General features: G+C 49.0%; 1 protein-coding gene across 4 annotated transcripts in view; it reads right to left on the bottom strand.

The window, feature by feature from the left end:
• Positions 1 to 484: 484 nt before the first annotated feature.
• The window catches only part of LOC109310881 (relaxin receptor 1-like), a 48,298-nt gene continuing 21,231 nt past the window's right edge, over positions 485 to 27,551 (bottom strand). The window contains exons 4-18 of one of the 4 annotated variants that reach the window (XM_019536225.1): positions 26,978 to 27,065; positions 25,880 to 25,951; positions 24,698 to 24,769; positions 23,766 to 23,837; positions 21,866 to 21,937; positions 19,991 to 20,065; positions 19,436 to 19,507; positions 12,897 to 12,968; positions 12,680 to 12,751; positions 11,854 to 11,925; positions 11,663 to 11,734; positions 5,467 to 5,696; positions 4,540 to 4,950; positions 3,458 to 3,673; positions 485 to 2,841 (exon numbers count right to left, since the gene is read on the bottom strand). In XM_019536225.1, coding sequence (XP_019391770.1) covers positions 2,645 to 2,841; positions 3,458 to 3,673; positions 4,540 to 4,950; positions 5,467 to 5,696; positions 11,663 to 11,734; positions 11,854 to 11,925; positions 12,680 to 12,751; positions 12,897 to 12,968; positions 19,436 to 19,507; positions 19,991 to 20,065; positions 21,866 to 21,937; positions 23,766 to 23,837; positions 24,698 to 24,769; positions 25,880 to 25,951; positions 26,978 to 27,065 — 1,865 coding nt within the window. In that variant the 3' untranslated portion in view covers positions 485 to 2,644. Of the gene's footprint in view, positions 2,842 to 3,457; positions 3,674 to 4,539; positions 4,951 to 5,466; positions 5,697 to 11,662; positions 11,735 to 11,853; positions 11,926 to 12,679; positions 12,752 to 12,896; positions 12,969 to 19,435; positions 19,508 to 19,990; positions 20,066 to 21,865; positions 21,938 to 23,765; positions 23,838 to 24,697; positions 24,770 to 25,879; positions 25,952 to 26,977; positions 27,084 to 27,551 lie in introns of all 4 variants that reach the window. The other 3 variants (XM_019536227.1, XM_019536226.1, XM_019536224.1) reach the window with 3 other exon arrangements.

A 27,551-nucleotide genomic window follows, 5' to 3' on the forward strand; every position in this document is an offset into this window, starting at 1 on the left:
CCTGGCAGAAGAGTGCCAGTCTGAAGCTGTTGCTGCTTGGATGGCATCTAGCTGGGTTAGGGGGCATTTCCCCTCTGAAGCCGTTTGTCAGGGCTCTGGGATCACCGTGGAGTGACGTGAGAAGCTTCTCTTCCCTTTTGACCTTGAACACAGGCTGTCTTGTGACCTGGTGCACTCAGCTCTGGAAAACTAGGCCAGAAGTCGTAGATAAGTGTCTCACCTGCTGTTGGAGAGGATGTAGCACAGGACACAGGCACAGACGGACCCTGCAGGCATCCTCTGTCTGCTGGCCATATTATATGTTTCCAGTTACCAAGTAACTTCCACAGCGCATCAGCCCCAGGGGCTGGCTAGGCCAGGATCTTGGATTTAATGGTGCCCAGACCTGAAAACTTTAGAGAAACATGCTAGAAAAGAAACCTCCCAGTGGGCAGTTTGGGAATGATCTGCCAGAGGACAGCCTGAGACAACCACAGACTCTGAATGAGAAAGAAACAAGAATTTTATTAACAACAACGGAAACTTACTACAAAGTAACGGATCCTCCAGATTTTCCTGTCCCTCAAGGGTCATTTCTCAATGCTCAAATGCACAACAGGACCTGCTAGATGGGAGTGTCTCTAGTCATTCACTTGCACATCACCGCAGGAATATTTCTGTCTAGCCTCTTCACTTAGTGCTTGGCTTCTCGCCTCTATTGGACTATTCTGTATCCTGCTTCGTGTGACTGCACCGATCTAATATCTAGGGCCGGCAGCTGGAGAGAGAGATACCGCCAGTCAGCCTCAGAATTTCTGACACTGGTCTGTCCTAAGACTTGGGGTTTAGCAGTGTTTGCGATAGTGAACGTAGCACTGCATGAGCCTGTTGGTACATGTAAGGGTGAGATCAGAGCTTCTGGCACAGCTTTCAAGAAACCAAGCGTGTGAGGAATTTGTAGCAACCCACGTTTCCCCAGGACACGATGCTCCAACTGGGAAACTCCTACCTGGCAGCAGATGCACCTGTGCTCCCAGAGGCTGATAACATCTAGCAGCCACTCAGTCTCTTGGGAAGTGTAAGTGGTGGCTTAGCACACCAGAGCCCAAGAAATCATGCAAAAAGGTAACTGCCACACAGGGAAAGGCTTTGCACATGTGGGTCAGCATGGGGAAATTAGTGGCCTGTGGGCTGGCAGTTTCCCCTGGGAACCTCAGTACATGCAACACGGTCGTGAGCTAAACTGCTTAGTCATCAAATTCTGGTGCCCTTTTGGCTGCGTAGAGCAGTTAGCAATCCTTTCCAGCACTTTACACACCCTGTACCTGCGTGGTGAGAGGTTGAGGAATGAGTGAGCTGGGGGAAACACGGCCCTCTGGATCCAGCATCCTTATCAGTTTGCTTCATGGGCACTAGACCTGGGGAGACTTGATACGTGTAGGCCTCTCTCCAGGGGCCAGAGGAGTAGCTTCTCAGGTTCTCCAATTTAAAAAGTTGGGTCCCTTATTAGAAAAAACAAAAGCAAAAGTTTCTTATTTTTGCCTGTTACTGGCATGCTGCATGTTTCTTACCTGTAGAACGTTAATATGTGTCAGGCAGTAGAGCCGGGTGATGTTCACTCTTAAGAGATGTGTATTTTGTATATAAGGGACAGGGGTTTTGTACTGACACAGAATGGGGCTTGCACTTGCTCATCCATGCAATTGTAAAATAATGGCATGCACCACTGGGTGGTGAAGTCTTGATGCTTGCTGCCTGCTGCTTTCTATGCATCTTTCCTATGCAGCAATGTCCCAAAATGGGTTGCTGCAGTAGCTCATGTGGATCCTGGTAGACTGAAGATGCAAAGATACCTGGGGGACACTGGGCTTTGACGGTCCTGTTTGCTGTCTTGGGCCTTATGATACTGGACCCAGAACCCAGGCTTAGGCTGTAGCAGTGCACAGAGGATGCACTGAACACTGCTCCTGACTGAGGGGATGACCAGTGCAGTGGCCCCAGATGCCACCTTTGGGAGAAGTGCAAGAGTAGTCACCACTGCAGTAGCAGCTGACTGTGCCACCACTATCTGCAGTGCAACAGATGGTGCTTCCCCGTGCATTGCCGCTGCCCAGTGTGGTGCTGCCCTGCTACACCCCTGGTGCAGTCCTTCTTCCCATGGCTCTTCCTGGGCTGCTTCTGCCAATTGCTCTTGCTCCCCTCAACAGGACTGCAAACTTGTTGCAATCAGTCAAATCTCCAGCCTGCCCTCTCTTCTCTCGACCTATAGGCCGCCAAATCCAGGGTTTGCAGCTCTTCCAAGGATTGCTGCAATATCTAGTTAGTTTGCCAGCAGGACAAAGGTTCTGTGAACTGTAGAGACCACACTGTAGAGAGACTGATGATTATGAGATGATGACACCCACTCCACAGCAGCTGGTTGAGCCTTGCAGAGAAGACCAGACTAGGTGTTCCTGCTGCTGATAAACCCATCCCGGGAGAGTTCCTGAGGCAAGTAGTTCCAGTGCTGCCACATGGGTTACTTTATGGAGCTGATCCCAGTTACAACGGCACTGATGAGAAGATGATAGAACGGCAGCAGAGTTCAGGTCCCGTAGGCCACCAGTGATCACTGGACAAAGTCACGATGTCTTTGTACCCAGTGGCTAGCCCTGGAGTGCATAAGTCAGGCAGTGCTGGTGTGTACGGATACTAGGATAAAGCTCTTTCGGGATCCTTGTACTTCTTGTAATGACTGCTGCTTCGTCTGCAAACACAGTTTGACCTTCTCCTGGAAAGAGGTGGTGGTGATGGTGTACAGAATAGGATTCAAGGCACTGTTGATGGGCAGGATGAAAATAACCACCCAAGAGGTTATGGTACCTGTTCCAAAAAGGAGAGTCGGTTAGTAACCACAGAGGTTGGTGCCTACTTCCCAAGAGCCTCAGCTCCCCTATGTCTGTGGGGACCCTTACGCAGATTCTGTTCTCAGACATACGGGTGTAAGGCCAATGAAGTCAACAAGAGCTATTCCATGCTTACACCTGTGTGAGTAAGCAGATCTGGCATTTTGTGAGCATTAATGGAAAAGGCTGGTCAGCTGACAGCATCCAGATTCTCCCCCAAGCCAACAAGGGCTGAGCTGAAAGTCCCACTGAATTCATTCCCACCTGCCCTGAATCAGCATTTGAACCCAAATCCTTAACATTCAAAGACAGTGCTTTAATACGTTCCCCATTATGCAATGCCGCTCTCATCTACGGGCCATTTATAGCCAGGGGCTGAAAAATGGAAGCTTCCCCTTGAAGCTTAGGAGGCCCCAAGCCCCCAAGACTTGGCATTTCCCTTGACAGGTCACAGTGTTGCCAGAGTAATGGTGCCTCAAGGCCCTGTGAGCATGAGCATCAGCAGCAAGGAGCGACCGCCAGCATGGTGTGCTCTTGCCTCTGTGTATGTAATGTTGATAGCAGCTTGGGCCAGCCTGAGCTGACTCTGTCACCTGGTATTTCCACCTGGAGCAGAGAGAGGAGCTTGAGGAGGAAGATGGGGATCCAGCAAAGGGCATCTGTGAAAACAATAAAGAAGAACCTCTTGGCAATGACAACCTCCCTGGAGAAGACACTGCGCTCCACCGTCTTGGCCGCCGTGGTGTGGACAGAGTAGAACATGCTGGCGTAGGCGAAAACAATAATGATGAAGGCGACGAGGTTCAGACCTATGGGGAAAGGATTGTGAGAACACTCTACGTTGTGCCAGAGAGACAGCCTATGCACCAGGGACAAGATGGGCAATGTGTGCATGCATGTATGCATGTGCATGTTCAAGGCTACAGCTACACTGAATGAAGGAGCAGCCTGTGGCCCGCCCAGCCGTTCAGAAGTTGGATAGCCCTTCTCTAGAGGGACAAGCTAGGCAGTGGGAGCCAGGCTGGCACATGAAGAAAGACCAACATTTTGGCAAACAAATTATTTCTGGGGAGAGAAGACAGTTGGCACATACCACATGCCAGTGCACTGCAAGGCTGGCGGGAGACATTCATCCCTTGTTCTGCGGCTTGTTGGCCTTGCTAGCAACGCAATTCTTCTGGGAGTGATTTGCTAGTAGTTTTCTCTCCTTCCGCTAAAAGCAGCCTCCCCTCACCCTACACAGTTTACGCAGGTAGCGTCACATTACCTTTATTTCATCACCTAGAAAGCTGGTTTCAAATCAAGCCAAAGGAGATGGCAACAAAAAAGCAGTCTCTGGGTCCATGTGGGTAGTTGCTCTCTATCTAAGGCTCTTACATGACCCCAGTCCTGCAGTGTGTGAGCACTTCCTTGTGCAACTATTCTCTTAGCACTCCAGAGAGGTCACATGGGCAGCCTGTAGGGGCAGGTGGAAGTTGAACCTGGGTCTCTCCAGTCTCCCTAGACTAGTGCTCTGAGCACTGGGATTTCCTGCTGCTCAGTGCAGCTTTTTTCACATAGTGGAGGAGTCACCAACAATTAAAGCACATTCTGATCCACTGTGCAGAGTCCATGTCTGCCAGCATCACCAGAGCAGAGTAGGTGCAGAGGAGTGGCTGTGTAGTCATGCCCTTACCTAGATAGATTCCAATGGAGTAGCCCCTGGCTCCTGGTTTCTCAGTCACATCTGACTGGAGTGGGAAACAGACCCCATTTCTCCCGTAGTAGTTCCCAAAGGATTCCTTGCACCAGAATGGGGCAAGAGTGAGGGAAAATCCTAGCAGCCAGATGATGACCAGCATGGAAATGGTCTGCTTTTTGCTAGCTCCATAGTGGCTGAACGGGAAGACAATGCAGAGGTATTTCTCAAGGGTCATGTATGTCAGGAGCAAGACAGATACTTCTGAGGACAGCATGGCCAGGCTGCCCACCAGCTGGCACTGAATGCTTGCCATCCACACCTGGGCATGCTTATTGTACTCGCCAGAGTATTTGAGGTCAAAGGCTCCAATGAAGAAGAGGTAGATGCCCATCAGACAGTCTGCACCTGGAACAGACAAGGCAACAAACACCAGCTCACAGAGTTAGTTCTTTGCACCAGTGCCCTGCAAGCAGGGAGCTATTACTAAGCTATTGTGAATAGTGGGCCAAATTTTCTCCCTGAATATACAAAAGGCTTCTTCCATTGAAGTTGAGAGGAGTTCTGTGCTTGCAGCTGGGAGCGGGGCTCCCCTTTAGTCTGCCCATAAGGCACAAAAGTACTTCAAGTCATTATTAACAAGCAGGCTTGAGTGCCTTTGTGCCTCCCGTGCAATGAGGAGTGAGGCAGCAACTGGGATGTAAAAGAAGCTCAGGAGCTCTGAGGACATTAACAATGAGCAGGCCAACAGCCAGCAGCAAGTTTACAGACAAGAGTTGCTTTTGGGCTGGGGAAAGGGTGGCCCATTTCAGGGATATTTGCTGGTCATGTACTTGCTGCCTGTTTCCATTCTCTGCATGCATGCGCACACAGACAGAAGACAGAGTCCAAACCAGCTCCTCCCTTCCCTTGATCCCAACTCACAGCAGAGTGACTTGATGGCCATGGTGTGCTGGCTCTTCTCTGTGATGATGAAGGACCTCATGCAGATGACAAAAAGGTTCCCAAAACAGGTGATGCAAGCAATGACCCAGACAAAGACCCGAAGGATGATGCTGGCCAGGAGATTCTCGAAGGAGGAGATGCCGTCAGTGTTGGGCTTGCAACTGCGCACGTGGGGGGAATAGCTGCAGTACTGGAACTTCTTGAAGTAGCTGCCAGATATAGGAAACTTCAGTTTCATGTCTACAGGAGAGGAGATCCATCCCAATAAAACTAATCCTGTCCTCTTTCCTCTTCTCTTTTCACATCCTCTAAACTGGCGAGGGCCAACTTTTTTGGTAGGAGTGCCACAGATTAAGTCCCGTTTCTTCCCCCAGTACCACTCTGATTCATTTTCCTGCCCAATGCATTACTCTGCTCTCCGCTTCTTGCCCTGTGCTCCCTACCTGATGTGCTGCTCTGCTTTCTGTTCCCGCCAGTATCTGCCACTGTGCTTCCTTCCCCGTCTCTGATCTGCCACATACCACATACAGAGGATGCCCATGCCCATATGTGGCACATGAGCTGTAAGTTGCTGCTCACCCCTGATCTAACCCCCCACCACTTCCCTGCACTATATTCCTCTTCTACCTCCCTCAACCCTTTTCACCATCATGCAGCAGAGTCAATCTAAACTTACGAAAAATGTTCCAATGACTTGTAATGTACAAGCATGGGGGAGATGGGCCAGGAAGAGGCAGAAAACAGGTGAAGAGCAAACCAGAGCTTCAGTGCATCACCAGGGCTGAAGCCAGTGGAGTTTGCACAAAAGTGTTCTGGGTTCTAACTAAAGACCCAGCTCTTTCAGTTCAGCAAGCATTGAATCTACTCACAAAATCATCAAGGGTGGTGGAGAAATTTGTAGGTAATGGCTCTGAAACACCCTCCAGGCCAATTTTATTAGCAGGGATATCCTAATTAGTTAAACTAGTTTTCATCCTACCATGCCCAACCTGCTTTCATCATGCATTCAGACACCAATTCAGTAAAGAATATAAGCACCTGAATAACTCCAAGGAGCTACCTAAGAGCTTTGCTGCATCTCTTACTTTTTACAGGTGCTTTTTATCTACAATTAACCAGCACTTCAATAAATACAAGGGCATTTGCCTCCACCACTCTTACAAACAAAAGTTTAGGAATCAATTAAAATTTTTAAAATGTCATTATCAAGGATTCATCTTTCATGCAAGGATTATTTAATAGGAAATCCTTTCTTTTGAAGCCTTGTACAAATAATCCCATGTGAGCTTAGCAAAATTCTATATTTTAACATGTCTTGCAAAACTGCAACGTGTGGTTCATTTCTGTTCCAATTACACATAAAAGGAGAGAAAATTATGCCCTTTTGCCGTTGCTCATTAACCATACCGGTACAAACTTATCAGGTTTTTAATCGAAACAGGCCAATTACAGAAAGCAAAACGCACAGTCATCTTTCATTACACGTGCTGTAAAATTTGTATCTGGGGATAAGTAATGTCATTTTTCTCTGACAGAAAAGACAAAGTAGCTCACTGTTTGTTTGGTTAGTTAAAATTTCCTCATTTGCTAAGATGCTGGTCCTTAGAGAACACTTTGGCTTGGTGTATCTATACATCAATATCATGCTAACTCATTATCTCAGAGCAGCGTGCAAAAGGATCATTAATTGGGTTACTTAGCAATTGTTTGTAGGGAATTTAACAGCTTTATATTTGTTGGCCTGAAAATGCACTGTTTTCAACTTCACTATCAATGGTGATCAAGATGTATCATCTCCAAACACACAACTTGCATACAGGCTCACATTTCTATCTAAAATACTTTACAATACCTGGAGACTAAGGGCCCAGGATTTGGGCTTAGAGAGTGGCGCATGGGTGAAAACCCGTCACGCCCCCACAACCCAAACCCCACCAGCGATCCCCAACAGCATGTGCCACACCCTGAGGGTCCCTGAGGGGTCTGCGCCCCCACCCCCTTCTGGTGCCTTGGAGGCCTCCATGCGGATGGAGCCCCTGGCTCTCAGCTGTGGCGGCTGCCTATCACTTGTTCAGGCTCTGGGGCCCAGGAGCATGGCCACCTCCCTGTGTGGAGTCTGCTCCCTTTTGGGGGTCTCTGGCACGCCAGCTGGAGGAGCTCCAAGCCACAGTATAGAGACTGCGTGCCATCAGGGATGGTGAGCAGGAGATAGACTCCTCCTGCCAGGCCCTTCTCCCCCAGGAGCTGGAGGGTAGACCACAGTCACCCTCCAGGACAAGGGAGGACTTGGGGACCTCCCATTCTGTCCAGCCAAGGGGTTGTACCAAGGTGGTCAAGGGCCCCACGGCCCGCTGCACCAAGGTCCCTGCCCCACCAGAGCTTTGCAACAGATACAAACCTCTTGCAGCCCCAGCAGAGGCTGCTAAGCTGCCAGCTCCTGCAGGCAACACAGGCTCAGCTGTAGCTACAGCCCCCGCTTTCCCTAAGACAAAATGCAAAGTGTTTGTCATGGGATACTTCATCCTGAGGGGGACTGAGGGGGCAATCTGCCGCCCCGACCTCTTAGCCCAGGAAGTTTGCTGCTTCCCGGAAGTCTGTATCCAAAACGTTGCGGAGAAGATCCCTGAGCTCCTCAAGCCCACTGACCACTACCCTACACTTGTTATCCATGTGGGCACAAACGACACAGCTCCCAGCGCTCCCAGGTGGGTCATGAAGCACTACAGGGATTTGGGAGCAGGGCTTAAGGGGTTGGGGGCACAGGTGGTGTTCTCTTCAATCCTCCCAGTCTTGGACTGTGGGCTGAGGAGGTAGAGGAGGATTGAGGTAGTGAACCAAAGACTGCGGCGCTGGTGTCATTGGGAAGGCTTTCGCTTCCGTGACCACAGTTCGCTCTTTGGTGAGAGAGGCAGCGAACTGCTGGGGAGGGACAGCCTCCACCTCTCTCCACTGGGGAGGAGGCTCTTCTCAGCCAGACTGGCTGACCTGCTCCATCGGGCTTTAAACTAAGCCTGCCGGGGGATGGGGGGACTACCGCCACTGCTGGCCCGCTGAGCAACCCTTGCAGAGCCAGCAGGCCAAGGCACTCTAAGGAGCCCACCCCTGCCCCAGCCCTGGAACGATCTGTGGGCAAGGGAAGGGCCCCAAAGGGGATGCTTGCCTGCCTGTACACAAATGCCAGGAGCTTGGGGAACAAACAGAAGGAACTTGTCCTCCTGCTCAACACAAACAATTACGATGTCATAGGGATAATGGAGACCTGGTGGGACTCCACCCATGACTGGGCCACAGGTATAGATGGCTATACTTTGTACAGGAGAGATGGAGTGGATAAAAAGGGCGGGGGTGTAGCTCTATATATCAAGGAAAGCTATGCATTCCTGCAAGCCGACATTGGTGCCCAGGGTGGACGACTAAAGACCCTCTGGGTTAAAATTCATGGGGAACACAGCACAGGGGGCACAATGGTGGGAGTCTACTACAGACCTCCAACCCAGGATCAAGAGCTTGACCATGAGTTTGCCAGGAAATTGGCCGAGGCCGCACACTCCCGGTCTGTGGTTGTCATGGGAGACTTCTGCTACCTGGACATCTCATGGGAAGAGCACTCAGCCAAATCTGAATGGTTGCAAAGCTTTCTCACGTGCATGGATGAGCTCTATCTGATGCAAGAAATCTACGGGCCGACGAGAGGCAAAGCACTGCTCAACCTGGTACTGGCAATGGGGGATGACCTTATCAGCGACCTAACAATCGATGGGAAGCTGGGTGACAGTGACCATGAGCTGATCACCTTCACCTTCTGCCATAAAGCTGGCAAGTCAGTCAGCAACACAGAAGTCCTTGACTTCAGGAAAGCTGACTTTGACAAGCTCAGGAGGCTTGTCGGTGAGGCCCTAAGGTACCACGACCCCAAGGGGAGGGGAGTTCAGGAAGAGTGGCCACTCCTCAAGGGAGTGATCGTGGATGCACAAGGTAAGTTTATCCCAACTTGGAGGAAAGGCAGCAAAGGGCATAGCAGCCCCCTTAGCTCTGCAGGGAACTAGCAGACCTCCTGTATCTGAAAAAGGCCTACAAAGGCTGTAGGATGGGATCCACCTCCAAGGAGGAATATTCTGCACTAGTCTGAGCCTGCAGAGAACCAGAAAAGCCAAGGCTGTGACTGAACTCCAACTGGCTACAAGTATCAAGGACAATAACAAGTCCTTTTTTAGATATGTGGGGAGCTGGAGGAAAAGCAAGGGCAATATTGGACTCCTGCTAAACCAGACAGGACAGTTGACTATCGACACCCAGGAAAAAGCCAACTTGCTAAATGGGTATTTTGCGTCGGTCTTTCACCAGTCCCACGGGATGCCCCTGCCCATTATGAGACGGGAAGGCCTGGGTGAGGGAGATTCCTTACCTTCCATTAATGCTGACCTCGTGAAGGAACACCTTGAGAGACTGGACACCTTCAAGTCATCCGGCCCTGACAGCTTACACCCCAGGGTACTCAAGGAGCTGCCTAGCATCATAGCCCAGCCCCTGGCACAGATCTTTGTGAACTCCTGGCACTCTGGTGAAGTGCCCAATGACTGGAAGAAGGCCAATGTGGTGCCGATCTTCAGGAAAGGGAGGAAAGTGGATCTGGCAAACTACAGGCCCATCAGCCTTACCTCTGTCCCGGGGAAGATCCTAGAAAAGATTATCTAAGAGACCATTCTCAAAAGACTGGTCAGTGGCAAAATCCTGAGGGATAGCCAGCACAGGTTTCTTGCGGATAGGTCTTTCTTGACCAATCTTATTTCCTTTTATGACCAGGTGACCTATCACCTGGACAAGGGGGAAGAGATTGATGTTGTATATCTTGACTTTAAAAAAAGCCTTTGATCTGGTATCCCATGATCACCTTTTAGCAAAACTGCCCAACTGCAGCCTCAGCTTCACCACAATCCGCTAGCTGGGGAATTGGCTCAGTGGTCAGACCCAGAGGGTGGTGGTTGATGGAGGTCAATGGTCGTGGTGTGCTGTGACCAGTGGGGTCCCTCAAGGTTCTGTCTTTGGGCATATATTATTGACAGGCTCAGGAAATGGGTGGACAAGAACCTTATGGTGTTTAACACTGAAAAATGCAAGGTTCTCCACCTTGGGATGAACAACCCGCATCATGCTTATAGGCTCAGCAGTGCTATGCAGGCTAGCACTATGGATGAAAGGGACTTGGGGGTCATGATTGACCACAAGATGAACATGATCCATCATTGTGATGCTGCAGCTAGTAAAGCGAGCAAAACGCTGGCTTGCATCCATAGATGTTTCTCAAGCAAATCCCAGGACGTCATTCTCCCATTGTACTCAGCCTTGGTGAGGCCGCAGCTGGAGTACCACGTTCGGTTTTGGGCTCCACAATTGAAAAAGGATGTGAAGGAGCTTGAGAGAGTGCAGAGGAGAGCCACACGCATGATCAGAGGTCAGGAAAAGAGACCTTATGATGAGAGGCTGAGAACCATGGGACTCTTCAGCCTGGAAAAGCGCAGGCTTAGGGGTGATCTGGTGGCCGCTTATAAGTTTATCAGCGGTGCTGACCAGGATCTGGGGGAATGTTTGTTCACCAGAGCGCTCCAAGGGTTGGCAAGATCGAACGGTCACAAACTCCTCCATGACCGTTTCAGGCTGGACATAAGCAAGAACTTCTTTACTGTCCAAGCCCCCAAGGTTTGGAATAGACTGCCGCTGGAGGTGGTTCAAGCACCTACTTTGAATGCCTTCAAGAGACATTTGAATGTTTATCTTGCTGGGATCCTATGACCCCTGCTGACTTCCTGCCCCTTGGTCAGGGGGCTGGACTCGAAGATCTTCTGTGGTCCCTTCCAGCCCTAATGTCTATGAAATCTATGAGATGGCCCCTACTCTTTCCCTTTGGGTGTAGTTCTAACTGTGGTGTGGTTCTGAACTCAGTTTGCTGGGGTACAGCCCTGCAGAGGCCTTTCTGCCCATGAGAGACTCCAGAAGCACGGTGCCTTTTGCCTGGTGCAGCTGTTAGTGCACTGAACGCAATTCCATCTGCTTTCTGGAGCCTTTGTGCATAGGAGCTGAGCAACCTGGGGATTGAGCCTGGTTTATCTCATTTCTCTTTGTCCCACCTTCCAGCTCAGCAGTAGCATCTCACAACACCCTTCCCACCAGCACTCACATGTGAGACAGATTAGTGAGTTTCTGGAACATGCGATTCTGGATGTTGGGGATCTCCAAACCTTCAATGCTCCTGTAAAATAAATGCAACAGAATAGAGGACCTCCCCATGCCCAGTCAAAAGGCATGGGGCTGCAGAGGGCTCTAGAGCAGGCAGAGATGCTCAGTGCCCAGGCTGTCATACACACTTACAGAGAACGCAGATGGGGCAGGCTGTCAAACTGGTCAGCAGAGATATTCTTTAGGGGGTTGTAGGAAATATTCCTGCAAAAAACAGAGCTCATAGAGTCTTTTTCTTTCCAGACACCTTTGCAACACTGGACAGCAGAAACATCCCCATGGGCAAAACTACTCCAGTCCTTCTCTGGACTCTCATATTCTTTCTGTTCCTTGGGAGCTGAATACTACACTAGTTAATAAGATACGTACTGACTGCTCTGGGGACAAGATGATCACCCTGTAGTGGTATGGAAGTGAAAGATTAGAATTTGTCCTGTGTAATGGATAGTACTGGAAATGGGAGCCAAACCCTGGGGAACAGGAAGAGCAGAAGATGCCATTTTGTGATGGTTCTCCATGACTATTAATGAATGAGACAGAAACCAAGAAATGAAACCTTTTAATGGCTTATGTTTTTTCATGAATCTTAAAGAATATTACACAACCCGTCAATATGCCTTGATCCTGCTTAGGGGGACCAGATAGAAGCTGAGAGAATCACACTTCCACTGCTCCTTTATAGAAGTTATACTAGAATGGGGCCAAGCAGTGTCATGGACCTAGGCCACTATTTCCTTTCTATTAACCAACAGTTGGCCAACTGCATTGACTTGCAGGTTCTGATTATCTGGGCTGGATATGAACTGTTGACTGGGAGGCCACTGTTCTCAAGAGCCACAACTTCTTTATGAATAGTTGGCTGCCTAGGATGATTTCCTAAGTCCCTTCTCCCTAAAACCCCTTTAAAACACCACCACAATGCCAGTTAAGGCCTGTGGAGCTTGAATACACTACTCACAGCTGCTGGAGGTCATGAAGGCCAGTGAATAAAGATGGCAGGAGCGTCTCTAGTCTGTTGGAAGATAGGTCACTATGCAAACAGGAACAAGAAGGCAAATCAGCACAGTCAAGACTATGAGCTCTCCTCCAACCTGCACTATGACAAAATTCCAGTGCTCACTGAACCAGCGCCAGGTAGAAGCAGCGGCCTTAGGGATGAAACCATAGAGACTTACAGCTCCACGAGTCCATTCAGCTTGGAAAAGGTCCCTTCCTGGATCCATCTGATCTTGTTCCTGCGCAGTATTCTGGAGGAGGTGAGAAAAACAATGGTGAAAACCAGACTTGTCCTTCATTTAGGTGACTTGTTGACCTCAGAACTGGCCATAGTGTAAGGGAGAGACTAAGGCTGTAAAGACATTCCGGAAATCCCAGAGAGGAAGGAGATAAAAGGCACAGTTAGCCATGTCACCCAAGACAGGCAACACAGCACAGTGCAGCAGGCAAAGATAGCTGAGCTCTAAGATGTGCTGTTACCAAAATTTACTGCTACCTGACAACTGTGGTGCTGATGTCTCAGGAACCCTCCCCACACTCCAGAGCCATGTGACAGCACAGTGCCCCTCAGAGACTAATTGAAAACTGCAAATTAGTTTAGTTAATAAATTGGTTATATGGAGTTCTGAATTATTTGCTAGGCTAATGTTATTTGTTTATTGCCTTTTGGCAAGGAAAATACCATGTGGGAAATGTACATTTAGGAGACGCTGGCATCAATCACTGCAGCTGACTGTTAGGCCCTTTTGAGGCTCAAATGCAGTCCTGGTGTGTTAGGACACAGAGGCTGAATGCAACAAACTGTTGTCAGGAGCCCTGATTCCAAGCAATTACCTAAAACAAAGCTCATCTCCCCCAGGCGGTGGGGCACTGAGTACTTCGGGACACTGAGTAGCGCTTGAGGTTCCACACTGAATGAGGTTTACTCATGGCTGTTGTATCTGTATGCTTATTGTCCAGGGCAGATATCCTTCATCCCAGGCTCTGACTGCCTTCATTTGTCCTCCTAGCTCACATGGAAGGGACAGGGATGCCTCCATGGGAAGGATGGCAAGAATGGCCAAATGTTTGATCTAGGACTGGATGGTCCATTCTGACCTCTAGTTATCCAACCCTGTGAATCTCCAGACCTCAGTCAAGCTGAGCGAGACTCAGAGAGGTGAGACAGGGGTGAGGGGAAAGTGCATCTGATTGGGAGAGGTCAAGGGCTGTTCCCACACCATCCTGCTTACAAGCCTCATCTTGTCTGCTTCATCTCCTCATAAAGCTGTCATTAGTGCTGGTGCCACAGGCAGGGCATGTTTACATCTCCCCTCTCACCCCTACTTATGTTTCCATGACACTGCTATAACAGTCCTTGGAAACACATTCCTGATCGAAGCCAGGAGCACTTAGCTGCCTGGCTTGAAGGAAGCAATGTGTTGTGGGGAGGCAGCCATTCCCTCTCCTCCCTTCGGTGGTCGGCAGGGCAGGGAAAACTCTTGCTAAGGGAAAAAGTGAGGCTCAGGCATCTTGAGATATGCTGCCTGGTGGCCTCCCTTGTGAGCAGCACAGGTTGTGCCAGGGGCCTGCACCAAGACTTCCTTGGCCAAAAATACACAGTCGGTCCTTTCAAAGCACTTGCACTCTTGAGAAGGTTGCAGAAGTGGGGCTTGAGATGCTTCCCCAGAAAACACTGAAGAATCCCAATGGGATTTTCATTCTGCCAACTGCCTCCAGGTGAACAGGAGGCTCGACATGTCCCTAGCAATGACTCTTAACTGGTTCCTCTCTCACAGGAACCCAGGGAGCAGTAAATGTTGGCAATCCTCACAGAAAGACAAGAGAGGGGTCAGAATCCAAGGAAAGATGACGCTGCATGCCAGAGATAGGCCTCACAAATTGAAGGAAGTTCTGGAAGGCCGCTAGGGAGACCATATGACTTCTTGCTTTGGGGCCTCACCCTGTGCATTCACTACAAAGCTGACTCAGGTCCACTGATGCTGTGGAGCTGAAGCCCTGCACAATACTGGAAGCAGCAGAAGCTCCCAGGATCCAAATCCAGGCATGGATCTCAGAAGGAACGGGAATTCCTGGAGCTGGTCCTAGCACAAAGCTCAGAGCAAAAGGCAAGTAATCCACACAGGCTAGGGTCATTCAGAAAGCCCGAGCTTTTCAGGATACAGACATTCAAAAAGCCTGAGCCTGAATTGATTCAATCTTTGCAGGTTAGTTTAACCTGCAAACCTTGAACTGATTTGGAAGTGGATAGACATTCCTTTTTCATTTTAGAAATGCAGGCCCATGCCTGCAGTGGCTCAGGCTAGAAGCCAGGCGGGTGCTAGAGCAGCCTTCCCTTCCCTTCCATAGCACTGAGCTGAGGGGGTTGTGACCAGTCCTGGGCAGGATGCTCTGATTAGCTCAGCAGGGAATTGATAACAGTGTTTATCATCTTTAACTCAGTGTTTATCACCCCATTAACAAAACAACAGAGGGACATTATCAGCTACCTATTGATTCTGCCTTTGTCAGCAGGGATGGGAGCCAGCATGTGGTCTGCTAGCTAATACACAGATAGCTCCCAGCAAGGCAAAGGGGAGAGGGAAATTCCTGCTTAGCAGGGAGTGGTGGTGGTGGTGGTGGTGGGTGGAAGCAGCTTGCAACTCTCTACAGGAGCTCCAGCCAGGGAGTAGAGGGGAGGGGCCAGCCCTGCTGTGGAACAGAGAGCCCTGCCCAGCCTAAAGAGCATGTCTGGATGCTGGAGGAGTCTGGTTTAACTTAACCAGTTGCATAAACCGGTTTGACCCAAATCAGTTAAGTCTAAAACTACATTCAACCAGGTTCATCTCAAACTGGTTTCAGCCATTTTCAAACTGGTTTCAGCCATTTTCAAACTGGTTTATGTGCACTGAATATCTGTTCTGTTACAGGTTTAAACCAGTTTCTGATCACTTAAACTGGCTTATGTGTAATGCCTGTCCCTAGCCACAGAGTCCAAACCTATGCAGCTCCATTCCCTTCATAGCACCATTACTACTTTAATCTAGATCAAGTGGCCACACCCACATTTGCATATGCTGAGGTCACTCTGGAAAACGTTAATTACTGCAGTGAAAAATAGAATAATGATGGTATTTACAACTCCACTCTGCCCACTGTGGTGCTTGGTCACTCCTCCAGCATGCTGCACTTGTGTGTGCAGTTACTTGGCTGAGCAGCTTAGATGACCATATGCACATAGGCTCAGACATTTCTAAACCCAGGACCAGTACATTCCAAGATGGGTGCCTAACATTAGGCACTGAGGTAAAAAGGTCTTCAGACTCGCTTTTTTAGCTCCCAGGGACTGTGGTAGGATTTGAAAGCCATATACCCTTCTGAAAGGCAACCCAGGCCCACTTTGATGAGCAGGAATCTGGGTTTTCTGTTTCCCACAGAAAAATGGAGTAAACTACAGATTTTACTTTTTAACAGAGGCAAATGTGGATTTCTCAAATGGATTTTGCCATTTTACAATCACCTCCCTGCAAGCTGGCAGAGTTTCAGAGCTTCAAAGTGTGGCTGCAGGGCCCCAGCCGGGAACAGGATGGGGCTGCAGGTGGCTCGTCTGGGGAGGACGAGGGCCAGCTCCCTGCTGCCGCACGCACTCCTGTGGGGTGAGGGAGACCTGCACCCCCTAGATCTGTACCCTGGGCAGGCTACGGGCTTGGGCTCCTGCCCTGCTTCCCTCCCTTGGGGCCTCTGGAGTTCACCGGGCATGACCCGGCGTGCCTGGGGACAGTGGGGCCGCACAAGGATCTCCTTGCCAATGCTCGCTGCCCCTGCCCTGGTGACATGCCTATTGTGCCTGCCGCTGCTTGGAGGGATGCAGCCCTGCACCGCTGCCCTCACTGCAGCCCCAAATGCAGGAGGTGTGTCGCTGGGGTAGGGGGTCAAGCAGCGGCAAGGAGATCCCTGCCTGGCCTCACTGTCCCCAGCTGCACCAGGTCATGCTTGCCAGGCTCTGGAGGCCACGGAGGCAAAAGCAAGGTGGGAGCGCGAGCTTGCAGCCTGTGCCAGCCCTGCATACAGTTCTGGGGTGCGTGGATACCCCCTCCCCCCCGAGAGTGTGCACGGTGGTGGGGAGCCCACCCACCCCAGCCTGCAGAAGGGGGGAGCGGGGGCAGGGGGCTGTGGACCCAGGTCCATAGCCCTGGCAGCTGGGGGCCCCCTCCGGCAGGGCTGGGGGAGCAGGGGCTGGGAGTGGAGGGCGAGGGGCACCAGCAAGGCTCTGGGGGCTGTGGGTGGGGAGTGAGGGGCACTGGGGGAGGAGGGGGCTTTAATTTTAATAATGGATTTGGGGGGTTTTAGCAGAGAATTTGGTATTTTTTATCAGGGAAAACCGGGATCCCTGCTGATGAGTTTCATGAACTTTCCTGTGCTTACCAGATGAGGTTACCTAATGGGCCTTCACCATTGCTAATGCCCACTGTTCTGTAGATTCATTATTTAAGCTTCCTAATTCCTTTTGAAGTGAGTCACTGGCTGGTTAAGGTGAAAGTAATGCCTTCCTAATTTGTGGGGATTAGCTCATTATTAACATGGAATCACTATGACCGTGCAGGGGGAGCACTGCTGATGGAGACCAGAGAGGATCTAGCCACAACTAAGAAGTCGCTACTGTTCAGAGAAGCTCTGGAGTTGCTTGCTGTTGCTGCCCTGACAGCTTTGAGAAAGAATCCAGCAACACATTCCCAACACATTGGGTAACAGTCACCCCTCGCACTTTGGGACAGACTTGAACACACATTCCGTTCTTCCTCTCGTGCTGCTGTCCCACGGATAATTTGTAGCTTGTGTATCTGAGCAGCATACACATGACAAGTTTATTATCCATATCTCACAGGGCTGCAGCAGCTCAGCTATGTGGGAAATATACAACCATCGCATTCAGGAAAACTAGACTGGAGAACAGAACTGCACATTTTCCAGGGGAATTACTTGGCTTTGTTAGCTCCTGGAAGGCACCCATGCTATGGCTGAAAGGTGAGCATGAGCCCTGCAGGCCAGATGTGAAGTGGAGCAAAAATAGGCTTTAAGGATGAGCTGAATAAACAGAGCTGGCTGGCGTTTAACAGGCTGCGAGCTGGCGAGACAAGCTTTATAACATTCTTATTTAACTATATAGAGGAGATTTCAGAGGGTCTGGAGTGGCAGTGAGTCTGCTCATTCACATGTGATCCTATGGCATGGGTAACAATAAGAAAAGCTTTCTCCACATACTTCCCCCTGCTGTCCTGCCTCAGCCTTGCACCCAAGGGCTAGGGACAGAAGTTACACATCAGCTGGTTTAAGTGATCAGAAACTGGTTTAAACCTGTAACAGAACATAAGTTCAGTGCACATAAACCAGTTTCAAAATAGCTGAAACTGGTTTAAGATAGACCTGGTTGAATATAGTATCAGACTTAACTGATTTAGGTCACAACAGTTTATGAAACTTCCTGGTTCAAATTAAATCAGAGTCCACCAGCATCCTAGCATACTTTGGGTTGGGCTGTGCTGTCTGTTCCAGAGAACAGGGTTGGCCCTGCCCCTCTACTCCCTAGCTGGAGCAGTGTGGGCTGGCTCACTGGCCCCCACAGGCAAACCTCAGCTGGGGTCTGGGGCCAGTGAGTGGGGGTTAAACTCACCTTCCCCTGAGTACAGTGCTGCCCTGCCCTGCCCTGCTGGCTTACTTAGTGTGACTGTGGACCACAAATCCCAGAGGCACAGCTCAGGTTGTGTTTAAAATTCCTCAGTTTATAGTTTTTCAGAAAAAGAACTATTCTTGTTCAAGCTTTTCTGAATTCAATGCCACTACCTTCTTCCTCCCACCCTCTCCCCTGGTTCAGGCCAAGCACGGGTTGGGGCCTGGCCACACCCCCTCCACTCCAGCAAGGAGTGACGAAAAGTCTTGGAGGGCTTCTCTTTTCCCTCCCTTTTGGCGGTGTCTGGCAGGCATGCTCCCTGGCTTCTGGCTTGAGCCACTATAGGCATGTGGCTACATTTCCTGAATCAAAAGTAGATACCTGTTCATTTGCTTATTGGTTCAATCTCTGCGGTTTAGACTACCCTGCAGAGTCTGAAGCAATTCAGCCGCAGGCTTTTTGAGTATCTGTGCTTGGAGCTACAGGTAGTGCATTATCCTTTCAGGAGGCACCTTGTCTGCTGACAAGAGCCACTCAGTGGTAGTAAGTGTGTGGTGGATGGGTACAGTAGTCAGACCCTGAAATGAAACTCACCAGCCTGCCTTATAACTATCAATAGATAGCTGTCAAGTGGCAATAGCTCCTACTCATGGCTGACCTAAGTTGATATCAAACCAGTGAACCAGCAGTGAAAGGCTCTGGGAACCCATCAGGGAGTCCAAGATGCACTTCTACAATAAGTGTTTAAATTACCACTAAACTGTCTCTTCCATTAGTGCCATTTATACATGTAGATGGTGTTCCTTGAAACACACTTGAGGTGCAGGGGACAGAGGGGTATAGCTCTCCTGAGGCCACTGGGTCTGCATTGATTTCTACCGGGTGAAGGTCCAGCCCTAGGTCTTTGGTGTTGTTCTTCAACCAATTTCTACAGGTTGCAGCATCCCCTGTATTGAGTGGGCATGTGTGATTCAACTTACACTTCTGAATCTTACCTGTGTGCCTAGAGATCAGCTATTTCCAAGCCCCCACCCTGGCCTAGTGTGAGGCAAGGAGACAAGTTGTACTTACAGCACGGTGAAGGTGTCACATTTCTGAAACATCGAGCTCCTCAATGCACGGATCTTGTTCCCTTCCAGCTCCCTAGGAGAGAGAATTCATGGGCTCTCCTTGGGTGTCACCTGTTCATACTATTCAGCCCCTTCTGGACAATTAAAATATGGTGTTCTGCCTGGCTAGAGGGCCATGAGCCCACCAATGAGACTCCATCCATATGGCAGCGGGGGCAAGAACTGAACCCTTTCCCTCTCCCATTCTGTCCCTCATCTGCTCCAGCATCCTCTTCTCTGGGCTCCTCATCCCTCCCCTCCAGTTCACTTATATCACTTCAAGCTAAGATCCCCCTCTTTTCTGACTGCTCCAACTGTGCTCATCACCCTCCCTGCACACTGCTAGGAACCCTCTCCCATAGCATCCACATGGACTTTCAGTCCTACTCTTTTGCCCCTGCTTATGAGAGTTCACCCAGCAGGCAGAGTGAAAGGACTGGGGCAAGATGTCTAAACTCCCCCAAGGGCAGCTTTTGCTATATCTGCTAACAGACATTTGTCCAAGCAGGGTACTCACAGCCAGCTGAGCTTGGGTGTTTCTGCACAAATAGAAGCATTAGGCAGTTTCGTCAGTGAGTTGTTCAGCATATACCTAATTAGGAAGCACAACAGAAAAAAAGCCACCATCAGTGTGTGGTATTGTGTACTACATCCACAGCAGAACTGGAAGTGTATTCATGGTACAGTCACTTGTCTGAGTAGTTTCTCTGTCTCTGGTACATCTACACTGTAGTCCCTGTAGTGGCGGTTATATTGATTAATTTTCTTTAAGATGCTACCACCACTAGCCGCATCGTTTACAGATGAAGTTGACGGACCAGAGCCTCAGCTACAGCTTGACCCACAAAAAATGCAAGTCATGCATGCATGCTCTGGGGAGATGACACCCATGGAAATAGCAGCAGGTGAACCTTAGTTATCCCCTGTATCATAATGTATACACAAGAGGACTGCTGCATCGTAACATATACATAAGACTGAATTCATTCTGGCATTTCCTAACTTTTGAGTGTTGATTTTGTAGACAGTGGTCTTTGTCATAGCGTTTTGTTTGCTGTTTCCTAGTTTGTTTGTTTCTTTTAAAGCCAACTGTAAAAGCCGAAATTTCACTATAAGGAACCACACTGATGCCATCAGTAAAGTAGGAACACTTAGATCAGTGGTTCTCAACCATTTCAGACACACTCTGTCCCTCCTTCCCACATTGCTCTCTCTGCCTCTCCCCCGCCCTCATTGCATGGATGGGCGCACGCGCGCGCGCGCACACACACGCGCACACACACACACACACACACACACACACACCACCCCAGGGCCAGACTCTGCTGAAGTTCCAGTCCTTACTCCAAAGCATGGCTGTGTTAAAGCTTCTCAGTGAATAGACTCTACTTTTTTTAAAACACGGTTGAAACAGAATACCTTTCTCTAATCCCATTCTTTGAACAGGCCAAATATTTATGCCAAAACTTCCTAAATGAAAGTTCATCCTGAGGTATGCACCTGGCATGGAAAGTTTCAACCCAAGTGTTTATAGTCTGGCAAAACAAAAGACTTTGCTTTCAATTATTTCTAAGTGGAAAGTGTTGGGCAACCTTAAACATAGGCAGTGCTACCATGTCTGGTTATAATTATAAGCCAAATGCTAAGTTTCTCTTCAGGTCAAACTCCCAGCAGAAATCTGTGTGTATTAGGGCTAAATACAAATGGTAAGAATTGGGCTTAAATCCAGTACACTAAGGAAAAGATGTTCTAGAGCAGGGATTTCAAATTTACTCACGCCCTCCCCAGGCCATATCTTGAGGGCCAGATCCAGACCCACCTCAGGAAGTAGGGTAAGCTACTAGGATTAATACAGCTGTTGCTTGCACTGCTGCCAAAACAAACTGTCCCCAGCGGGGCTCCCCACTCTACTCAACCCATCAGCATCTTGCCCTGTCCTCAAATTCCCAGCCCCTCCTGCAGTATAGGCCAGATTCTTTGAATACTCCTGGTCTATGCAGTAGTCTGAACACACAGCTTGTGGGCAACATATTCTGAGACATCCAATGCTGCTGATAGCCACAGAGAGTTGAAAGCCAAAGCTGGAGTCATTAGGGAGAGCAAAGTATAGCGTTGCCCACAGTGAGCCACATTCTCAGCTCAATCACCCAGTGGCCAACAAAAGTTGGGAGCCCACATCTAGAGCAGCTCTTCTCAGCTGATGGCTTGCAACCATTAAAGAGGTCACAAAAGACAATCTTAGAAGATGAAAGGCACTGGACATTGTATACCAATTTAAAGCAAAGAAAATCTTGTTTCTGTAACCCCATGCAGCCTTCCCCATTGAGGATACAACATGGGACACTGAGGAGCTGGGAGTCTATCGTTCCTAGAGAACCTCTTGTGCACTTACAGGAAGTACAGGGACTTTAACCCCACAAAAGCAGCCGGGACAATCTTGGCGATGTGGTTATTATCCAGCATTCTGAAACAAGGAAAGGGAAAGACGGTTACGCTGAAAGAATCACACTTTAGATGGAGAGGTAATTTCACAGGAACAAGGTTGCTGGTGTATGGCAGAGTCCTTTTCATAGTCATAAAGGCTTTACTTCTAAATTGTGTCCACAGAAGCGGTGGGATTTTTTCCTTCCTGACCTCTGGCAGAAATCCCCAAATGCTGAGCTTCCTCCTCTCTCTTACTGCCTGTCTCTTTCCATCTACCTTCTCCCCCACTCCATTTCTGAGAAGACAGACTTACAGGCCACCCCTTCTACCTGCAGGCTTTTGGCGGAAATGCTGGCTTTGAGCACACAGTCTGGATTTTCTCTCGGTCGAGGGGCTGCTGTATTGTTTTTTTTCCTTCCCTTTTGCTACAAAATGGGGTGATAAATTAAAAGTCCACTTGGGGAATGTGAGATTTGGGGCTATGTCTGGCTGTGTCTCCAAAGACTCTGAGGCTGGTTTGCAACATGGACCACCCTGTTTGAGCTGCCTTTCAGTCTTTTTTCCAAGCTATTTAATGAGGAAGTGGCAAATTAGGAGGAAGAAAATCTGAAGGCCTGGCAAGGTCTCTTTCTTGGCTGCACTAACAAGAATTGCTCTTTTAAGCTTAACCAGGAAGCCATCTTGCAAAGCAGACGTTAAACATTTCTCTTCTCTAGCAGTCCTTTTATGAGCTCCATATGCCACACTCTCATCAGGCAGGCTCAGCTCAGCCAGAAGCAGTGAGGGCCAGCTGCAGAGAATGGCTTTTTTTTTTATGTTGTAAAATTTTGGTTTAAAATTTAGAGGAAGCATGGAGCTAAACTGGTGCTGGGTACCTCAGGGCTCACTAGCACACCTCACTGCTGCACCAAGCCTCCCCTCCCTCAGCTGTGGTGATGGCTCTCAGTCCTGATTTGCAGCCATAGGACTGGAGAGCAGGGGATGCTCACAAAGAGTTCTCCCCAGGACCTGTAACTATAAGCTGACAAGCTTCTCCCCACTCTGCCTACTTTCCCATGTGTGGCTCCATGGTGAATTTTGTAGGCAAGCCTCCATGAATGACTAGACTGAGAAAAAACAAACCTCTTATGCCCCTGAAGCCTCCCTGAGGAAGGGTTCCCAGTTGTGAGCCCTCCTCTGGTCCCTGTGCTCACACCGTCTGAGCCCAGAGCTCCCTCAGTCTGACCTAACGTTTCTCAGAGCCCCACAGACCTGATGCAGTGTGACAGGCACAGGCAACGTGTGATGGTTTCTCTTTTTTTTCATATTGGGGGTGTAAGAAGGCTTAGGGCCATTCTGCTCACCCAAAAGGGAGGAAGAAATAAAAGTTGTGGGGGAGGGGGACTCAACCATGCCTTCTCCCCGCAACAGGGGGTGATATCAGCACCCAGACACTCTGAACACTGGGGAAGATGAACTTGCTCCTCATTTCCTTCCTCCCCCATTATCTTTCTGTCTGTAGCCAACCTGCAGCCTTCTGCCTCCTGCATTTAGTTATGTCACACTCCATTACTTCCTTTCCTTCCTTCTTCATATCCTTGTAACAAGGTATTTTGCAGAGTTCGCAGATTCATTACAATCTGACAGGGCTGTGCTGTGTGCGCATCTGCTATGGCTTCGATCTTGCAACCTCTGGCCTATGAACTCCATCACTGATGCCACACTGCAATGAATCTCAGCTCCCACCGTATGCCTACATATGCACACACAGTACCTACAAATTAGTAAAGCCCAGCTGTTGCCAGACCACATCATGCTAGGGCTTGGTCTACCTTGTCTCATTATTCCTCATTGTTCTTTTTTGAATTATTACTGAAAGAGGAACTTACAGCCATTCAAGGTGATGCAGGTCCCTGAAGACCCTAGGCCTCAGCTGAGTGATTTTATTGTGACTCAAGAACCTGGAATTATTAAAGAAAAGAAAAACAACCTTAGATGAAAGCTCTTAATTACACATAATTAAATCATCAACTGTTCTTTTTCAGCAGTGCTTCTGATTCTTATTTTGGGGGTGTGAAGGAGAATTATCCTAAGGCATCTAAAGGTGCAGACAGAAGTGCAGCTCCCCACTGTAACTCATAGTACTTTGCAGGAAGCATTGTGAGTTACAGTGGTCCCCCAGACCCAACAGACGTTTGCTGTTGGGTCCTGGGGGTTGAGGAATTCAGATGCAATTTGGAGTGGCTGCAAATCTGGCACTCTCCCTGCCAGTCCCCCATCCCAGCCCTGGCTCTGTCTTCAAAATGGGAGTGGGGGAAGGGAGCGGAGGGAGTTTTGGTATGGGGTTTTTTTTAGCTGGCACTGGAGGGCAGAGTGGGTGGATTGGGCTGGGGGAGTCTGATCTGGAATCATAGATATGGGAAGAGGATTATAAAGCAGAAATATCTGGAGGATGCTGAGGTCCCTTGCTGCATTCCTCCAAAATAGGCTGCTCCAGTTAAGCATAACTTTGTATTGGGGTGTACAGGGACATTTTTTTCAGTTCCTAGCCTCTAGTGCCCTAGAGAAATGCAGAAAAAAAGCATCAAAGTCCACTGGCAATTAACTGGATGTATTCCAGCCCCATTGTGATGGGGCTTGTGATGGCCAAGCAATTATGTGCAGCATATAAAGAACTATGCACATTAACAGTCTTACTACTGCCCTTGTGAGAAGCTGGTGACTGGCCTTGCTGCTTCCTGGACACACTACAATCCCAGGAGCACTTACTTTATGAAACATCTCTTTCCCTGTGCCCTGTAACATGAAACACTTCACTCACAGCATTTTCAATCCAGAAAGCCCTGCAAAAGCACGAGTGGATATCGACCAGATTTTATTGTGCTGTAAGAGCCTGTATGAAAACAGAACAGAGAACAAGCACCATGAACTTAGCATTGCAAACAAAGTGTGCCCAGCCCAGGCAGACCCTGAAGGAAGGGGAACAAACGTAGGCTGCTAACAAAGAAGTGCAGATCTGCAGAAGAGCAACAGTAGTGCCCACCGGGCAGGGAAATGATGGTTAGGAAGGTAAACAGTGTCTTGCCCAGTAATCTTAGCTCCCAGGGAGGACTGATCAGGTCCAGCACATGGAGGGAAGTGGGGTCCTGGACAAAGTTCTGGTCTCTATCCCTTAGCCTACCAGAGGTTTTCTATGCAACTCTGGGAAAGACAGCTCCTCTGCCTCTGCTTCAATGTCCCTTGCTAAGAGGAGAGAGGTTGAGAGCACAACTGCTAGGAAATCATTAATGGCTACTCTGAGATCCTTAGGCACTAGAGACAAGTGCAGTATTATTGCTTCCAGCTTGTAGCATGGGCTGGCATCCAACCTATAAGAATGAAATCTGTTCTCTTGCATTTGGAGTGATCTCAGATCATAAACCAGCCAGCTGTATCAGACAGGAAATGTCTTGTTTACTCAAGTGAAATGACTTGTAGAAAAACTTCAGAATCTGCCAGAATAGAGACCTCCTGTTTGCTCTTCTCTCCTCGGTCATTTAATGGCCATTTTAGACTTGGACCCTTGCTTCCCCTATGCATGCATGACATGTTATGTGGGCAAACATTAATTCTACTTTGCTGGGCCCATTTGATTACTGAGTGCCAGCTCAGTGCAGCAGAATGGAAGCAGTGCAATAAGGGCCATCGATGCCTATAAAATACATGCAGTGACCTCAATGGGCAATGGGCAAGCAAAGCCCACAAATAACTTCAAGAACAGCAGCAAAAAAAGGACTTATCCAGCCTTCCCATACTCTGCTTGTCTACCTCCAATGGCAAGTGCTTTACAGTGGAAAAATGGATGGGGTGTTACTAGAATCAGAAAAATTGCTGTCTCTGGACACAGAGGTTTGGTTACATCAAAGAGGCCAGAATCGTCATGGCTTCATGTTCTCTTATGTACAGCCCCTTGCTGCTGACTTGACATATTGTTGATGCTGTACTTCCAAAGGGTGGTACTTACAGCTTCTCCAGATTCTTGTATGCAACAAACTGGTTGTCCACCAGCAGGTAGATTTTATTATTCTTCAGATCCCTAGGGAGAAGAGGAAACAAATCAGGGACAAATACAGGAAATAGAAAGAGACAGATTTAGAATTATGTGTCTTCCTTGCCCCTGGATGTCTTCTCTTGGTAAAGCAATTCCTATCTTCTTTAAGTAGCATGCAAGCTAGCTATTGTTCAAGACTTGCATTTGCAGTCACAGTAGCAACAAAACCTTTTTACCAGTACTTTGCCAGCATCATTCAGTACATCTGTGCCTTTTGGGCACTCCAGCTTCACTGAGTTACCTATGCAGGTGGCACCCATGTATACCTAGATTGAGAAGACAGTTGTCTGGCTTGGTGATACAGGGCTCATGCTAGCACCTGCACATGCCAGGGAGATGCTAAAGGTGCAAATGGCCCCAAATCCTGGGCATGCACACCTTTAAAGCTAGGTTTAAGGTTCTTTGGACATGGGACTGTGACAAGAACGTGCACCATATTCATTGCAAGAGGAGAGGAGCTGCAGAAATACAGGAGAGTTAACTAAGTCTAACTATTCAAGTAAAGATGCACCAGCCTGACACTAGGAAAAGATAGGGAAATTCATATTAATCTTTATCTTCTCTATATAGAAGACACTTGTAACTGGATCTGCCGTGGGAAAATACAACCTGGGTTTTGGCAAGAAGAGGCTTAGAGGTTGCAGGGCACCAATCCAGCTATTAATAACTGAAAATCTCTACAGCTTCTCTGCTGGCAGCTGCATCATATACTGTTCCATATGGAAGCTAGGGGAAGGTAGAGATTGATCACCTGGGGTTTCAATCAGGGGCATCCTTGATCAATAAGACATGTTCTTCTAGTGAGCACACCCAGATAACTGAGCAAGGTGACTGGCACAAATCTCCCCTGTTATCCCCAACCAAGGTTCCCCTGCAGCCTTACCACCTGATGGCACTTTTCCTGTGATTATCCAGCCCAGTCAGAGTTATAGTGCAAACTGTCAGCACAAATTTCCCACCCACTCACACTGAAAGGGACACATTTATCCGGTGGTGGCCACCATTACTCACAGCTTCATCACATTGGAGGACACCAAGGGGATGGTGCACAGGCCCTGGCCGGTGCAGTCTATATTTTTCGCCCAGCACTGGCATTGCTCTGGGAAGAGATCAAGCACTGGAACAAGCAAAGGAGAAGGTTTGAGACTGGAGACAGACCGGATGACAATGTGTGGACATGCAGATGGGCAGGCCAAGGGACACAGGGGCAGAGAGGTGGTACCAGGCTGGTTAGGCATGCAGGGGTGTAAGACCCAGGGAAGGGAATGGCCAAGAGGTTTCTAAAGAAAAACTGGGGAGGGCTAGGAAGAAGGGGTGGAAAAGGAGAGGCCAGATTGTGTGAGGGGAAATGAAAGCAGAGAAGGGAAGGATAAACAGTGTCATGTCTGGGCTGAGAATCTCATGAGGACACCCCTTGGTTGAGGTACTTCAGCATATTTTGTCCTGGCTAGAATCAGGGACTGCATAAACCCTTGGCCATATGCCTGGGAGCTGGAAAGAAGCAAGCCAAGCTTTCCCAAGCCACGGCAAAGCTCAGTCTGAGTTTGGAGCAAGACCTCTCCACTTCCCAGTGCCATGCCAATGG

This window comes from Crocodylus porosus, unplaced genomic scaffold, assembly GCF_001723895.1.
Source record: "Crocodylus porosus isolate Cpor-Errol unplaced genomic scaffold, CroPor_comp1, whole genome shotgun sequence".
NCBI lineage: Eukaryota > Metazoa > Chordata > Crocodylia > Crocodylidae > Crocodylus > Crocodylus porosus.